We start from the raw sequence: 18,204 nt of genomic DNA on the forward strand, positions 1-18,204 counted from the left end.
ATTACACTAAGTTTTAGAACAATTCAATCAAAACTGTAGACTAAAATAATCTGTTCCAACATTACTGGATAGTTTAATTGTCTGTGTACCCAAAGCCCATCATATTCTATATAATTATAAAGAATGCCCCCACCTTCCCCACCCCACCCACCCCCCCCCCCAAAAAAAAATAAAAAAAATAAAATAATAATAATAATAAATAATAATAATAATAATAATAATACATTACTTTCTTTACTAATTTTAACCTTATATTTACGAACATAATAGATATGTGAATGTGACAGACATTTGTCTACTTTCCCCATACAGAAAGTCAATGATGTCAGAAATATTCAAATGTACGTAGTCCTACTGTTGCGCATAAACGACGCAACCACCGAAAGAGGACACTCGATACCCCTAACACCTCACACACACACAGCCAGCGTTACGTAATTGTTGAACGCCAATGTTTCTAATGTCTGGGAGGACGTGCATGGGCGTACGACCCGGGGGGGGGGGGGGGGGGGGGGGGGGGGGGGGCAATTGCCCCCCTTCCCCCCCCCCCAAATTCGGGCAAAACCGTGGGGAAAATTCGGGCAGTTTTTGTCTGGGTAAAATTTCGGGCAAATCAACTCCTCCAGCCCCACTAAATCAAAGAGTCCCCATACGCCCATGAGGACGTGGGTTCACGAATTGGTTTTCCCTGGATTCCCTCGTATCCTATCTTGACCAGGAACCCATTCCACGAAGCAATCTTAGTGCTAAGATTACCTTAAATGCATAACTATTTCATACACTTAAGGTAATCTTAGCGCTATGATCGCTTTGTGGAATGGGGCCCAGCAAGCTCCCGCGAAGGTCAAGGGCAAGTTCAGCCAAACGTTTGTCGCTAACGCTTGCTACACACTAAACCGATGGCCACTACGGAAACCAGAAAAAATAGTTTGCAAACGTAAACTAGCGAAAAATGGAAAGCTGAACACAGGTCATATCCTAAGTTCAGACGGAGTAGTAAGTTCAGCCAACCGTGTGTCGCTAACGCATGCTAGACTGCTTTTCACGATACACATTAAACCACGAATGACCATTTTGAAAACCAGTTAAAATAGTTTGCAAACGTGAGCAAAAGAATTGCTGGGCTGAATATAGGCCCTTTCAGACAGAGGTAAGATTATACCCGTATTCAACGACCGCGATCGACGCTAACGTTCGCGAACTGTTTGACTTGTCCCTGATGTTGTCATTGGTTTAAGTTTAACGTTAAGCGTATATAAACCAGTCTATCGAACGTTTTGTTGGGAGTTTTTTCTACTCGGTCTGGCTGAACTAACCCCAGCCAACCGTTCGTCGCTACTGCTTCTTAATCCTAGATTGGTTTTTACGCTACTCATTGAACCGAATGAACAATTTTAGGACCAGTCAAAATAGTTTAGCGCAAACAGGTTTAGTAGGTCCGGAGATATTTCTGGTTTCACCCTCTATGTTTTGTCACAAACACGAATATCTGCTACACTGACATTTCTGGCCAAAGACTGCGTTCAGCGACAACGAGCGACGCTAACGTTATTCCCGTTGTGGTTAATCGTTTAATATGGAACTTATAACCAGTCTAGCGGAAACACGGTTCATCTAGCTAACGTTCGCGAATTGTTTGATTGGTTTCTGACATGGCCTTTTGATTTACCGTGAAGCGCACAAACAAGTCCGGCGAACGTTTTTCCGCTCGGTCTGGCCAAACGAGACCATGGGGTAATTTCATGACTGCGTTCAGCTAGAACGAACAGAAAAACGTTCGCTATATATAGATGAATTCTGCACCTCACGTTGAAGCAAATAACTAGATAGGAGACCAGTCAAACAGTTCGCAAACGTTAGCGTTGTTTCGCTATCGCTGAACTCAAACCAGCCAGCCCTTTTGTCGCTGCACGTTAAAACGAATTTCCACCTCGAATAAAACAATCAAAATAGTTAGCAAACGCTTCGGAAAAGCGGCCGTCTGAACGTTCACCTGCTTTGTCTAACTAAAGGCATACTTAAGTTTCATTCTCGACTTTTGTTCATACCCAGTCTCGTGAAATTAATTGTTGATTATATACTAGCGATCTCAAAAATCGTGAAGTACACGTGTGTTCATTTGCTGTCAAGAATACATATTGATTTTCTGGCGCTGAAATATGAAGCTAAGCCTGTAAATATCTCTTCTATTTTTTATTATATAAACACATTAAAAAAACACGAAGGCATAAATGGCACGACGCTATTAACTTATTTTAAAAATACCATGAGAAAAGGTTTTTTTTTTTTTTAAAACGCTATATTTAGGCCTACATTGTCGTTTACGTATCTTCGATTACGCCATGGATACGTCAATAGAATAATGAAAATCAGACACACAAAAACAAAGTATCCAACATACACGCAAGCACTAATAGTTGTTACACAACACACAGGCATAAGGGTGCGGGGGGGGGGGGGGGGGGGGCAAGTGCTGGATCAAAACCTCAAATGCGGGAAAAACATTATACAGATATTCGGGGGAAATGTGCTAACCTGAGACCTTTTTACCATGTATTTCTATCATTATACCCTAAAAATTAGTTGTAATCCATGTAAAAATGCGTAGTGATTTGTTTGTAACCTGCCCCCCCCCTCCCCTTCCCTTCCCTTACAAAAATGGGAACCCATACGCCTGCGTGGCGAGTAGGCCTACACTGCACTACTCTGTATAACGGCGATTACAGACCCATGAGAAATGAAACCCATTCATTGGCTGCGAAAAAATAACAAAAGTAACTTATTTCCTTTTTGTATAACCCTTTGTAAACGTCCATGTGAATAACGTCTTCAATTTAATACGCGGACAAAAAATAGAATACACAAAATTAGATTTGCGTGAGCGACACAAGAACGAAACGTTCGTTCTCGACATTCATAGGTCTGCGATTGGCAAATATTATTTAGTGTATGAATAGCGCATCTTCTTGTACATAATAACAGAAAGGAAGGAAATGGTTTATTTAACGACGCATTTAATTTACAACACATTTTATTTACGGTTATATGGCATCGGACTTATGGTAAACGTATGGATCATACAGATATTGAGAGAGGGTTACTCTTTTCGATTAGCAGCAAGGGTTCTTGTAAATGCACCATCTGCCAGACAGGATAGTACATACCACGGCCTTTGTTAAAGCAGTTGTGGAGCACTGGCTGGAACGATAAATAGCCGTGTGGTCCCACCGACAAGAATCGATCCTAGATCGATCACGCATCAGGCGAGCGCTGTACCACTGAGCTATGTCCTGCCCATACAATAACAGATACAATCGTCAGGTCAGGTAAGGTCAGGTCAGGTAAGGTCATAGGGTTTTACGTGCACATTCAGAGCAAGCTGTTGTAATGCACGCCTGTCATGGGCACAGATGCCTGCCTTGGGGGGGGGGGGATACAATCGTTAAAGTAGGTCTTAAATGTTGGTTGCCTAATGCCTGCATTGTCAGTGTTATGTTCAAGACCACGTGGACTTAACAACGTGTGTTTAGGTCTGGCCATCATAAGCATATGAGACTGCCACCCCACCCACCGCAGTGCAAAAATTAGCTGGCCTGAAACCTTTTTTACCGGTTTTTAATTTCTACTCACAATATCAATAAGCGTAGTGAATCGTTTGCAACCCTGTATTAATTGTTTGGCAGTTATGCTAGTATGTAAAACACTCGGTTCTAGATTAACAGTTTAAAAAAAAAAAAAAAAAAAATATATATATATATATATATATATATGTATATTTTTTTTTTTTTTTTTTTTTTTTTTTTTTAAACTGTTAATCTAGAACTGAGTGTATATATAATAAAATAAATGAAGAGTTATGCTAGGCTAAGACTGTCAACTGGCACGGCGAAGTTGACCAACTCGACGGTTGCGTTGTAATTTCCACAACTGCCAACTTACGATGAGTGCGCTCAGATTAATAACTAATCGGTCGTAGAAGCCATATTACATTAAAAAAATCGAGTTGTAAGAGTGCTGAGACTAGCAACTGGACAGTCGTAGAAGATGTGAGAGCAGAAAGTTGGCCAACTTTGTAGTAGCTGTTGGTTGTCGGAGCCTAGCATAGAACTCTCTCTGGATCCCCAGTGGCATACTCATATAGCTTATATAGATGTACATAATAATTTTGTAATTATGGTTTATATTTACATACACAAACATCATTTCGCCATATATATTGCATTAGGGGTCGAAACGTCTTGGCCCGAATATGTACCGGGGCCGAAACGTCCTATTACCATTTCAGCTCATGCAATATTAAGGCGCAACTAGCCTCTGGTTTGAGGGATTGCGGGGGATCGGGGGTGGGTACGTAGTATGATGTACTAACTATAAAAATCACGTAACAGGTACAAAACAACATCAAGACGTACCAGAGCCAGCAAATTGGCGAACGAGGACACGTTGATCGGTTTTTTAAAGTTAGTGTTGTGGTTATTGGGGTAGCTCAGCGGCGTGGGCTTTGACGTTCGGGTGCACCTTTTACACAGACTTGACCTTTGACTTTTGCTCGTGATCTTGATGACATCCTCCTCGGCGCTCATCCTTCGGCCCTCCTTTACGACACAGAACGAACATTTTTCGTATTTCCGCCACGCCGGGAACTTCGTAATGTAGCGCGATTTGCAACATTTGGCGGGATGGTGCTGCGATTCCGTGTCCAGTTCTGTCTGTAAGATGTTGGATAAATGTTTTGACTGACAATCGGCTATTTTCCGATTGTTTTCCTTGTGGCTGAGCTCTCCGTAAATGTCCGTCATTTTCCGATGTTGGCGTTCTTGGTTCGTCTGTTTCCGTGATCGCCTCGTATAGGATACGGCCCTAACATCGGCGTGTCCCGCGGAAACATCGCTGTGAATACACCCCATGACAGATGTTGCTGTCGTCTGTAAACTGTGTAACAAGACCTTCACTCCTTTAACACACAAACGAAAATTGCAGTATATCCATTTGAAAAAACATGCACGTCTTCTCGGTAAATGCACAATTTCCTTTGTCCCTGTACTTACAACAAAAGAGAGAGAAAGAAAGTAAGCAAACTGAGCGTATTCCGCGAGGGGGCACACTGTGTCACGAAAGTGATGTCTAATCGCTGTAAGGTCGTGACACATTAATGACGAATTCACAATTTCCTGTTAAAAATTCCACGCTGAAAATAAGACAGACATACGTCATCAGTTATACATCCACCGTTACTAATTAACTAAACACAAACGCACACAAGCGTCGCCAATGCAGGTCTTTAGGGCTCGTTTTTGGACGCAATTTAAGTTCCTCAGCCTTGAGCACTCGCAGAAGACAAAGGCCGGATTAAATGTACGTCTGAACAATGACGCGACGGGTGATGGCCTTTACTATACTATACATAGCGACACAATAAGGCGGCACATTATTACTACCGTTAATCTATAATTATAACATCCACTCCATAACTTTGTATAACACACTGTGGTGACCCGTGTAGCACAATTGGTGACCTATATCCGGCCTACTTGGTTCCGTAACCTACAGATTTAATACGCGATAGTAAAATAATGCACGCACACGTATAATCAAGTCCACATAGATCGGAAAGTGGGGGAGGACGGGAGTGGGAGTTGACTTACCAGAACTGCAGTTGAGGTGCTAGATTTGGGATTTCCCCCGCTCCAAACTTCAAGTTTGTTTTTGTTTAACGACACCACTAGAACACATTGATTAATTAATTATCGGCTATTGGATGTCAAGCATTTGGTAATTATGAAACCCGTTATATGTTTCTCTTAGCAGCATCCGGACCGACCTCGGTGGCGTCGTGGTTAGGCCATCGGTCTACAGGCTGGTAGGTACTGGGTTCGGATCCCAGTCGAGGAATGGGATTTTTAATCCAGATACCGACTCCAAACCTTGAGTGAGTGTTCCGCAAGGCTCAATGGGTAGGTGTAAACCACTTGCACCGACCAGTGATCCATAACTGGTTCAACAAAGGCCATGGTTTGTGCTATCCTGCCTGTGGGAAGCGCAAATAAAAGATCCCGTGTTGCCTGTCGTAAAAGAGTAGTCTATGTGGCGACAGAGGGTTTCCTCTAAAAAAAAACAGTGTCAGAATGACCATATGTTTGACGTCCAATAGCCGATGATAAGATACAAAATCAATGTGCTCTAGTGGCGTCGTTAAATAAAACAAACTTTACTTAGCAACAACGAATATTCCGTGACTGTTAGTGGTCATTTTTCACTTTTGTGACATCCGACAATTTAATGTCCTCCTCGCTAAGTGTCATTTTAGACACTTAAAAAGGAGGCATTCACTTACCAGATGTCACAAAACTTGACCACTAAATATAGCCAAAACCTTTCAAACAGATGTTACCATAGGACAATAGCCCACTGGACAATAGCCCACCGGACAATAGCTCATCGGACAACAGCCCACCGTTTTGGTATAATTGAAAACAAACTACTACTATCTCTACTACTACTGCTACTGTTGTTGCTGATACTGCAACTAATACTAAGTACTACTATTACAACTACTACTACTACTAGTAGTAATGCAGTAGTCCTACTACTACTACTACTACTGCTGATGATACTACTACTACTACTACTATTGCTGCTGATACTACTACTACTGCTGATGATACTACTACTACTACTATTGCTGCTGATACTACTACTACTGCTGCTGTTGCTGATATTACTACTACTACTGCTGCTGCTGCCGCTGCTGTTGCTAGTACTCTAGGATCGATCCTCGTCAGTGGGCTCATTGGGCTATTCTCGTTCTAATCAGTGCATCACGACTGATATATCAAAAACCGTGGTATGTGCTATCCTGTTTGTGAGATGGTCCATATAAAAGAACCATTGCTACAAATGGACGAATGTAGCGGGTTTACTCATTAAGACTATATATCGGAATTACCAAATGTTTGACAACCAATAGCCGACGATTAATAAATTAATGTGCTCTAGTGGTGTCGTTAAACAAAACAAACTTCTTTAAAAACTTAAAATGCAACAAACTCCAAGGATAGTTCCTTTGATCATGGTGTCACCAGACCTTGTAAAGAGCGACAACAAATACCGAAGGTTTTACATTTAGTGTTTATCTAACCTAACCGTTTTCTGTACTATTTTGGTTGTAAAATCGCACACATAATAGAGGACAGATCGCACCATTGCGGCGATTCAGTGGAAAGTTGAGTTTCTATTGCTGGGGGCTAAATCGCAATTGTAGGTCAAATATCTGGACTACATACGTCACGTACCATACATCAAGCGAATTACCCCGGGGCTAGTCAGGCGCGGGTCCAGGGTGGTGGGTGGATTGGGAATGCGCACCCCAACCCGAATTTTAAAGTAATATCTGATTTCCATTATTAAATAACCGGATATAATAGTGAAGAATAAGCCGTAGTGTTTACAAACTAGGATCGGTCACTTTAATATTTCTTGTTCTCGCATGTTTCGCTTAAGGTTGAGTGGCACCGACAATAAGACAAGCACTCTAATTAAATGTGTAACATAGGTAATGCGATTATAAGAAATACTTTCACATTGCGACAATCAACGGTTTATGTTACAATCATACACCCATGGTTTTAAACACCACGGTGGGGGTTTCTTGTGTGATTTTAGTATTAGGTCTACCTTGATTTTGATAACTGAAATCTTAGTAATTAGTTATATTTTATTGCTTAGATTATTCTGTCCTTGGGCCTACATCTGAAGGGTTTGTTTTGTGGGGTTTTTTTTCTTTTTTTTTCTTTGTTGTTGTTGTTGGGGGTTTTTGGGGGGGAGGGGTCATCACGGTGTTTCTAATGCCACATATTGTATTTTTAATATTATTAAAAACGCACATACGCTATCTCTGAGAATAATACTTATAAAGATGAGCTGTAGTCCATTTTTAAATATTTTCCCGTTAGAACATCACATTCTTGTTTCACTCCATTGTAACTTTATCCAGATGAACCGGCGTCGGTGGCGTCGTGGCAGGCCATCGATCTACAGGCTGGTAGGTACTGGGTTCGGATCCCAGTCGAGGCATGGAATTTTTAATCCAGATACCGACTCCAAACCCTGAGTGAGTGCTCCGCAAGGCTCAATGGGTAGGTGTAAACCACTTGCACCGACCAGTGATCCATAACTGGTTCAACAAAGGCCATGGTTTGTGCTATCCTGCCTGTGGGAAGCGCAAATAAAAGATCCTTTGTTGGTTGTCGTAAAAGAGTAGCCTATGTGGCGACAGCGGGTTTCCTCTAAAAAAAATCTGTGTGGTCCTTAACCATATGTCTGACGCCATATAACCGTAAATAAAATGTGTTGAGTGCGTCGTTAAATAAAACACTTCTTTCTTTATCCAGATGTGTTACAGATTTGTAGACTAAATTAACCAAACTTAGTGTCCATTTTCACGGGTGAAACTTGGGTCTGTGACTTTAAATATTTTATTAATTAAAAAAAACACCATGATGATGATAATAATAATAATGCAAGAGGGCGTTTTTTCCCTTAACTCTTAAATGACGACTATAAATATCGTTTATTAGTAGCCTGAATTTAACGTGCATACGAAGTACCTGTAATAACGTCAAGAACTTAATCAATTAACAGCTCATAATTATGACGTCACAAGTTACTAATTACCTTCTCCGCCAGAGGCCAATGTCATGGTATGATTAATGATTTCAAATGTCATATTTTACGGAAAGAAGACCAGAAAAAACCCGGCAATCTGGCCTCCCGATGACATCGTTGGTAAATGTATTAGTTCAACGATCTATATCAATTTTGCCAACCAAACGGTAGTCAAAGATCCCCGCTCTAATAGAACAACAATCCTATATTTGACGTTAAATACCTTTACGTCGATCATTTTCGAGTTCCTTGATTTAAACATTTTCACATATTGATCACTAATACACACACTACATACATGACGAAACCCGTCAGCAAGTACGTATTTAACCGGAACATTGTTGAAAGGGGGTCAAACATAGAATTGTTGTCGTATTAGAACGGTTATCATTGACCACCGGTTGGTAGGCAGAGATTGAGTACAATTTTTATAGATTGGTCTCTGACGGTAATGAGCGTTGGCTGATAACTGTCCAAATGTCCGTCTAGCTCTCTTACCGCCAAGGAAGGAAATGTTTTATTTAACGACGCACTCAACACATTCTATTCACGGTTATATGACGTCGGACATATGGTTAAGGACCACACTGATATTGAGGGAGGAAACCCGCTGCCGACACGCAATGGGCTACTCTCTCCGATTATCAGCAACGGATCTTTTATATGCACCATCCCACAGACAGGATAGCACATACCACGGCCTTTGGTGTACCAGTCGTGGTGCACTGGCTGAATCTTACCGTCAAAGTACTCGGGCTATTTAAGCCGGTGCACCACTCTTCAATTTCTTTGAGACCTTATTTACAATCTAAGTCACGTTCAGACGATCTTAAGAAGAAAACCTATGGGACGCATCTCCTGCAGAATCCTACCCCTGTATCCGCCTATTATATATAACCAATTCTAGGTATTAAATTGGGGGGGGGGCAATGACAGGTGAAAAAATCTATATTACTGTGCTCTATTTCTTTTTTACTGCCAGTTATTTTTAAGTACGGACCCCATTCACAGAACAAAATTTCGTACTAAGCCGAAGGCAGTATTAATTCAACGATAACTGATCTATGTCGATAACTCGACGACAACTGATGGTTTTGATACACTTAAGTCTTCCCGTACAACTTTTATAGCCCATTTCAAGAAAATTTCTCCGTAGTTATTGTCTGTTACTGGTCACGATTTGTCACGCTTTCACCCATACGTTCTTTACCCCAGGCTTTATGTCACTAGACATCGGATGATCAACACACTTTAAAAAAAAAACATATTATCATCACCTGACCGAATTTCACAGCACGTCCTTTAACTTACGTCCTTTCAGAAGTAATCCAAACAAATATATTTATATTACACGGAAACTAGTCTATCCTCAGTGAGTTAATTCCAGTAGCACCGCGGCACGAGTGGCACATCGTCGTATGTACACATAGGTGTTATGTAAACCTCGTCATTCCTTTCTTAGCATGCCAGAAGGTCAAGGCATACGGTATGTACACACAGCGTAGTGCCCACTCAAAATTGAAACCGATTCGTTTGTAAACCATGTGTCATGTATCTGAAAGCAGTTGATACGTTAAGTGTATACTGGGAGACAAAAGAAAAGTCAACACAGGCAGAGTCGCACCGCAAAAGATGGGGCGTGATCTAGCTCAATCGGTAGTGCGTTCACTTGAGGAGCTTTGGTCGTAAGGTCGAACCCCTGCGGGGGACTCATTCTCTATCAGTTTGAAACACCGATCTCTAAGATTGGACCTGTTTTCTGAACTGTGTTTATAGATTTTAACAAAGTAAAGTTTGTTTTATTTAACGACGCCACTAGAGCACACTGATTTTTAATCTTATCATCGGCTATTGGACGTCAAACATATGGTCATTCTGACACTGTTTTTTTTTAGACGAAACCCGCTGTTGCCACATAGGCTACTATTTTTTTTACGACAGGCAGCAAGGGATCTTTTATTTGCGCTTCCCACAGGCAGGATAGCACAAACCATGGCCTTTGTTGAACCAGTTATGGATCACTGGTCGGTGCAAGTGGTTTACACCTACCCATTGAGCCTTGCGGAGCACTCACTCAGGGTTTGGAGTCGGTATCTGGATTAAAAATCCCATGCCTCGACTGGGATCCGAACCCAGTACCTACCAGCCTGTAGACCGATGGCCTGCCACGACGCCACCGAGGCCGGTCAGATTTTAACAAGGGCCTGACGTTAAATAAGTTTTAGTACACTGAAGTGATTAATATATGCTCTTCCAAAAAAGCAGGGGAACTCTAATAAGAATTTACAATTGCCAAAATTATAAAGAATATTAGCTGTGGGGAATGGTTATATGATAATAGTGAATTAATTGGGCAAACATTACAACAGGTAATGACCACCAAAGATCTTGAAGGACGATTGGGGTCAGAAGTGAAAGTTGAAAGTTGACGTTTTTTTTTATCAGTAAGTCGCAAATTCAAACAATAAAAATGACTAAAAGCAAAACAATAACAACTGTATGATCAACAGAATGAAAAAGATTGACAGAAATAATGTTCCACAGTGATTAATCGACCTTCCTGGAAATTGTCAAAATCGAGAATGACACCCCACGCACGTGTACGGGGCAACTGCGTGATGCACGTGCAAACTATGGAATGTGTTTCGGTGTGTTGATAAACAGACCTGAACGTTCTTTACTAGGATGTCTGTAGTCAAAATGTATGTTCGGTCTAATAGTTGATATTAACATAAATATTTCAGGTTCCCCTATTTTTTTTGAAGAGTATATGTATGTTTTAAATCTTCAACTTGTATCATATGTCTATTTTCTTTTCTTTCTTTTTATTTGTTTTAATTTTTTATAGAGCCTTCCTTTAAATTGGTTGACTCCGAGCTGTAAATAATATGGTATGACTAGATGTAACCCGTACTTTGCACAGGGAGGTTTATATGGGATTACGAATAAACCTCCCATAGAGGTGGCTATATATACACGGCGGTCGTGTATTAGCTTCGGCTAACGAGAGCTGGCTATTTACACGGCTGCCGTATATTTTTTTTTTTTTTTTTTTTTTTCTTTTTTGAGGGGGTTTTTGTAGAGTCAAAAATTAAGACTCTACACTGGACTCACACCCCAGCCTCAAAAAATAAAAAAAAAAAAATAAAAAAAAAATACGGCAGCCGTGTAAATAGCCAGCTCTCGTTAGCCGAAGCTAATACACGACCGCCGTGTATATATAGCCACCTCTATGTTAAGTGACAAAGATGGCGGCATCCACTGTGGTTGTATTTATGGAATTCGTCTTTGCACGAAGTATTTATCACGATGTGTGTATGATAGTCTACTGGACCTGAGTGCAAAAAAAACAACAAAAAAAAAACGAAAAAAAAAAAAAAAAAAAGATCCTTGCGAAGTGCGGCATCAGGTAAGTATATAGGCAGTGCAGATCCAAAAAGATGAACCGATTAGAATATTCCGAAACTGTTTAGAAGGAAGGAAATGTTTTATTTAACGACGCACTCAACACATTTTATTTACGGTTATATGGCGTCGGACGTATGGTTAAGGACAACACAGATATTGACCGAGGAAACCCGCTGTCGCCTCTTCATGGGCTACTCTTTTCGATTAGTAGCAAGGGATGTTTTATATGCACCATCCCATAGACAGGATAACACATACCACAGCCTTTGATGTACCAGTCGTGGTGCACTGGAGCGAGAAATAGCGCAATGGGCCCACTGACGGGGATCGATCCCAAAACCACCGCGCATCAAGCGAGCGCTGTACCACTGGACAACGCCTGAAACTGTTTAAATGCCTTGCATATTATATTATATTACAGATATGTATCGTGATACAAACATTCTGATAATACCCATACCTAGCGGCAGACCAGCCAGAAATAAACTATCAATTACGATGCCTCCCCTTTACCCCCCCCCCCCCCCCCCCACACACACACAGAGAGAACCCCTCATCCACCCTCACCCTATGTGCTCGATTCTGGGAAAACCCTATATAAAAGTTCCCACACCACGATCTTGTCCAGCCCCAGAATGCATTCACACAACAATCGACATAATGACTCAACAAGCTATTCATTTCTATTTAAAGTGCGCTACTTTTGTGTGGCAGTATTTGTCAATTTCCTTTTCGGTATAAAGCATGTGTTGTAAATCAAATGAAAACTGGACGTTCTCGTAGCTAAGAACCGCAAAACCTGACCGATCAGTGAACTCTTGACAGTAAATCACACGGTTTGCCGGGGTTATACAACAAAGAGAAAATGAAATGTACTTTTTTGTGAACGCAGCCATGCCACAAGTTGAAATCAGAAGGTACGTTGATATACTACGCGACAACACAATCGGCACGCACCCAAACATGGCTACTTGAATAATAAAGTGATAAAAATTAAATAAACAAAATTTAAACGCCGCGTACTAAGGATATATAAGTTTACTATTAATAGTATTACTATAATTGTCTTGTTGTTTTGCTTTGTGGTTGGGTTTTGTTTTGTTTTTAGGGGGGGGGGGGGTGTTTGGGGGGGGGTCTGTTTTGTTTTTGTATTGTTAATTGTTGTTTTGTTTGTGTGTTGTTGTTGGTTTTTTTTTTGGGGGGTGGGGGGGTGGGGGGGGGTGGGTTGTTTTTTGTTTTTGTTTTTTTGAGGGGTTGGGGGTCTTTTTTGTTCTTTAATCACACAGACATCAGCTCCTAACTTTATATGGATGTTACTGTAATGTAAAAACAATATATGCCAAAATCACATTATTTGGAATGTAAAAAAAATCAAAAAAAAAAAAAAATCAATGTGCTCGTTAAATAAAACAAACTTTACTTTTTATTTACTTTTAAAACATATCAAATGGATATCGAAGTTGCATTGTGGTGGCCTGGAAGGAGTGGGGGGGGGGGGGTGGAAAGAGAGGGGGGGGGGGTCTGCTAGTCTGCTCGCTAAATGATAATGAACATTCGGCGCATGAGGTAAAAAAAATTTACTAATAGAAGACAACATGTCTTGCATACCAAGTTAAGACACATGTGCAGTGATTTAAAAGCAGACTTATATCGAGTTGGTCTTAGCACCGATTCCTCGTGTAGTTGTGGATATTATTTCGAAAATAATTTTCTTTCTTTTTTCTGTGAATGCATTTTATATGAAAGGCAAAGACGCATTCTCTGGAAATCATTGCAAAGCTTTCAGCCAATAGATTTACAACAGTTTTTAAATGGTAAAAGTGCTCTAAGCGAAAAAAACAACAAAGAAATATTTTTTTCATGTACATGAGTATATAAATGAAATAAAACATTTCCCTTAATTAGTAAATAATGTATGGAATTTTTTTCCCCCAGCAAAATCGATGAGACGAGATTTAATTACATGTTCACAGGTGCCCGGAATTAGATGTGTGGCCTTTCGTACGGTTTGCCACGTTTTATTTATTTTTTGTTGGGTTTTGTTTGTTTGTTTGTTTTGGGGGGTTTTTTTTTTGGGGGGGGGGGGGGGTTTGGTTGTTGGTTGTTGTTGGTGGGTTTTTTTTTTTTTTTTTTTTTTTTTTTTTTTTGGGGGGGGGGGGTCCTTTTCTTTTCTTTTTTTAAATGTGAAGATATCATTGTTACAAGTGCCATCATTTTAACATTTATTTTTGAATACTATAAATACAAGTTAAAAGTTTGTTTTGTTTAAGGACACCACTAGAGCCCATTGATTTATTAATCATCGGATATTGGATGTCAACCGTTTTGGTAATTTTGGTAATCTTATTAGATAGGAAACCCGCTACATTATTCCATTAGTATCAAGGCATATTTGATATGTACCATCACAGACAAGGACAACACATACCACAGCCTTTAGTAAACCAGCCGTGGTGCACTGGCTGGAACGAGAAACATATTTACTACATGTACTAGCAAATACAGTTAAAACTATAACTAATCTAATCTTAATACATAATAATAAGAAGAATGGAATATATACTCTTCAAAAGAAGAAACGCAAAACCACATTGTAACATTTGGAAAATTGATTTAATTATTGAATGGTGAGTCCGATAATTACCAAATGTTGCAGGATTGTTCACAATTCACTCTAGTCCATTGTGAGTAAGTGATAGGACACACCACCAAGGTCAAGGTCATCTGGAGTCAATACCGGGTGTGGCCTCCGTGTGTGTTGGCAACTGCCTGGCACCGCCTGCCCATTGAAGCAACCAGAGTACGGATGACGTCCCGGGGGATGGTGGCCCACTCGGCATGCAAGGCTGCTGCCAGCTCGGGCAGGGTCTGGGGCTGTGGTTGTCGCTGTCGGAGGCGTCGGTCCAACTCGTCCCATAGATGCTCAATTGGGTTCAAATCCGGTGATATCGATGGCCAAGGAAGGACATTAATGTTGTTGTTCTGTAGGAAAGCCGTTGTGAGACGTGCTGTGTGAGGCCTGGCGTTGTCATGTTGGAACACTGCGTTGGCGTTGGCCATAACTGGAACGATGTGTGGCCGGAGGATCTGGTCAATGTAGCCCTGTGCATTCAGGTTGCCCTGCACGTGGACCAGGTCAGTTCTGCCAGTGTGTGAGATGGCTGCCCACACCATGACACTACCCCCGCCGAATCTGTCCACTTCCTGCACGCAGTTTTTGCCGCATAACGTTCACTACGACGCCTATACACGCGACATCTTCCATCATGACGTCGGAGCAGAAATCGGGACTCGTCACTGAACCACACCTGTCTCCATCGCAGTTGAGGCCATTGTCGATGAATCTGGCACCACTGAAGTCGGAGTCGACGGTGTTGTGGTGTTAAGATGACACCTCGAACTGGACGTCTGGCACGAATTCCTACCTCACGTAGGCGGTTCCGTACGGTCTGGTCGGATATCCTGCGCAAACCTGGTATTGCTGCGGCTGTGGAGGTGGCAGTAGTCAATCGTTCCCGAAGGTGGCGTACCCGGATGTAGCGGTCCTGCCCGGGGGTAGTGACCCGTGGTCGACCGGATCTAGGGAGGTCACGTGTTGATCCATGTTGCTGGTAACGGTCCCACAGTCTGGAGATGGTGCTTGGGGATGGTAGCTGCGTTTTATCGAATGTAACCATGGGAATGTGTTTGGGACATGCAATGACCTTATATTCACAAAGCATGAACCGGTAGGAAACATAAAATCGGAGTTATAACCCATTTGTACCCTTTTGCGTTTCTTTTTTTGAAGAGTATATATAAGATTAGATTAGTCATAGTTTTAACTGTATTTGCTAGTACATGTATATAAGATTAGATTAGTTATAGTTTTAACTGTATTTGCTAGTACATGTAGTAAATATTTGCAGAATTGTTTTTCAACAGAATCTCCGATGAAGCCTGAAGGCAGCTTTGACTTCTTAATTAATCACAAATACATGTATAAATTAATTTATTATATAACATTTAGTGAAATATCTTAAAATATCAGCAAAATAAGTGTTATCAGTCACTCAGTGACGATAACACATTTTAGAGTGAAATTTCACTATTTCACTCTAAAATGTGTTATCGTCACTGTAGAAAGTGTTATCTTCATTGTAAGAAAGCCGGAACTATTTTGGTAAATTGCCAAAAGTTACATAATAAAGAGAAAAGTTTATGTTTTTTTGTCAACTATGATTTATAACTCATCTCGTGAAGTTGCAATCATATCACAATCGTTGCACAAGCGCGACTCGTGAGATATGATTGCAAACTTCACTCGATGACATATAAATCATATTTGACCAAAACATGAAATATCGTAATTTATTTTATTCCACTTAGCATCACAATTTTTTTTTTTTTTTAAATAAATAAATAAATAAAACAAAACAAAAGACAATTTGGAAATCAATCATATTGTATTTTGTACATTGAGTATATGCTGCCATTGTATTCCAATAACCATTCGTCAGGTAATTTTTTAAGCGAAACATGTACGTATGATCATCTCATCGTCAATTTAGCTGAGGCTGAGCTCGCGAGTCTGTTATATTTCAGAGGTCCCAATTCTCCACACACTGTCTCAAACCCCCCACTCACCCCGTGCTGTCTTATTTCTGGCAGTGGCGCAACGAGGATGGAGAGACGGGGGCAATGCCCCCCCCCCCCCAATCAAACCTGTTTTCTTTCTGTTTTACTGTATTAAATTGTATAAAATCATACATACATACACGGATGTCTGGATAGCTCAGAACGCACCATGGTTAGTCTGCAATTTGCGGGCGATTCTGCGCCATAGGTTCGAGCCCCAGCAACGGCATGGGACAATTTGTGATGCCAGTAAAAATTTAATTATTCCCTGCGCCAGTGCGTTAATATCTATGTATGTAACAGTCAACCTCGACATACATACAATATATAGATATTCATACATCAATATATACATATGTATATACAAACATACATACATACATAGTGTGGGTTGCCACCCCCCCCCCCCCCCCCCAATAGTGGGTTGCCCCCTATAAATCTTGGCTACGCCAGTGATTTCCGGCTGGTCATATTTTTTCTTAGCAGGCCATATTTTACTTCCTATTTCGAGCCCCGAATTATTAGTTAAAAACAACAATTCCTTTACTTCTCATTTTAAGAAAAACCAGCGCTACTAGATGTAGGTTGGATATACTCTACCACACCCAACCACAATGATCTAGTGTGATCTCTATTCAGTAAACTACAACAATCACCCAAGCTCTTCCGGGTGGGTTTTAGCCCCTACATTCCAATAAAATAAATAAAGTAGTATTTTAGTTAATTAATTAAAACCCACCGTTTAAGTATATGTATGACGACGACATTCGTTGTTCTCTCTCTCTCTCTCTCTCTTTTTTTTTTTTTTTTTTTTTTTTACACATCCGATATAAACAGATATAAAAAAGAGAAAAAAAAAAGCACAATACCGAAACAGACGCGTCCTGACACGTACCTATTTTCGATGCTTCCATAATGTCATAAATGATTAGCGACGACGTGTTGTCTATTGTGTCGCCCTTTTACAAAATACGCATCGCCACATTCTGTCGACTGTATGACGGGTAGAACACCAGATCAGCAGGTGTGTGTTTGTAGTCTATGATCATATTGGCGGTTCCAGCCGGGTTGCCATGGAAACGTTTTCTCGCCAGGTGACTGGTACGTACCTGTTCGGTGTTGAAATTGATTTATCCCAGCGTGCATAGTCGCGTACATTAAGCAGATGGAATTTCACCAATGTATATTATGTATCATCCCTAATGTTCGGATAGGCTGGAGGTAATACCCGGGTTTGACATTCAAAGGAATTTCAGTCGCAGTTTTTACGCGAGGCTATCACACATAAGGCCAAGCCAAAAAAACACCCCCAAAACACACAACACAACACAACACAACACAACACACACACACACACACACACACACACACAATTAAAAAAACGAACACACAAAACAGCATGCAACAGATAAAAGAAAAGAAATGCAAAATGAAAATAGTTCTTGTCGCCTTTCGCTTACGGAGTGGGACGTAGCCCAGTGGTAAAGCGTTCACTCGATGCGCGGTCGGTCTAGG

General features: G+C 40.9%; 1 protein-coding gene across 8 annotated transcripts in view; it reads right to left on the reverse strand.

Annotated features, from left to right (window-relative positions):
* The window catches only part of LOC121387329 (inositol-trisphosphate 3-kinase homolog), a 100,153-nt gene that overhangs the window by 29,136 nt on the left and 52,813 nt on the right, over positions 1–18,204 (reverse strand). For 2 of the 8 annotated variants that reach the window (XM_041518361.1, XM_041518359.1), the window contains exon 2: positions 4,413–5,188. The exons of 4 other annotated variants lie outside the window; for them this stretch is intronic. In XM_041518361.1, coding sequence (XP_041374295.1) covers positions 4,413–5,150 — 738 coding nt within the window. In that variant the 5' untranslated portion in view covers positions 5,151–5,188. Of the gene's footprint in view, positions 1–4,412; positions 5,189–9,941; positions 10,340–18,204 lie in introns of those variants that run through there. 2 more of the 8 variants (XM_041518362.1, XM_041518360.1) reach the window with 2 other exon arrangements.

This window comes from Gigantopelta aegis, chromosome 13 (assembly GCF_016097555.1).
Source record: "Gigantopelta aegis isolate Gae_Host chromosome 13, Gae_host_genome, whole genome shotgun sequence".
NCBI classification, from domain to species: domain Eukaryota; kingdom Metazoa; phylum Mollusca; class Gastropoda; order Neomphalida; family Peltospiridae; genus Gigantopelta; species Gigantopelta aegis.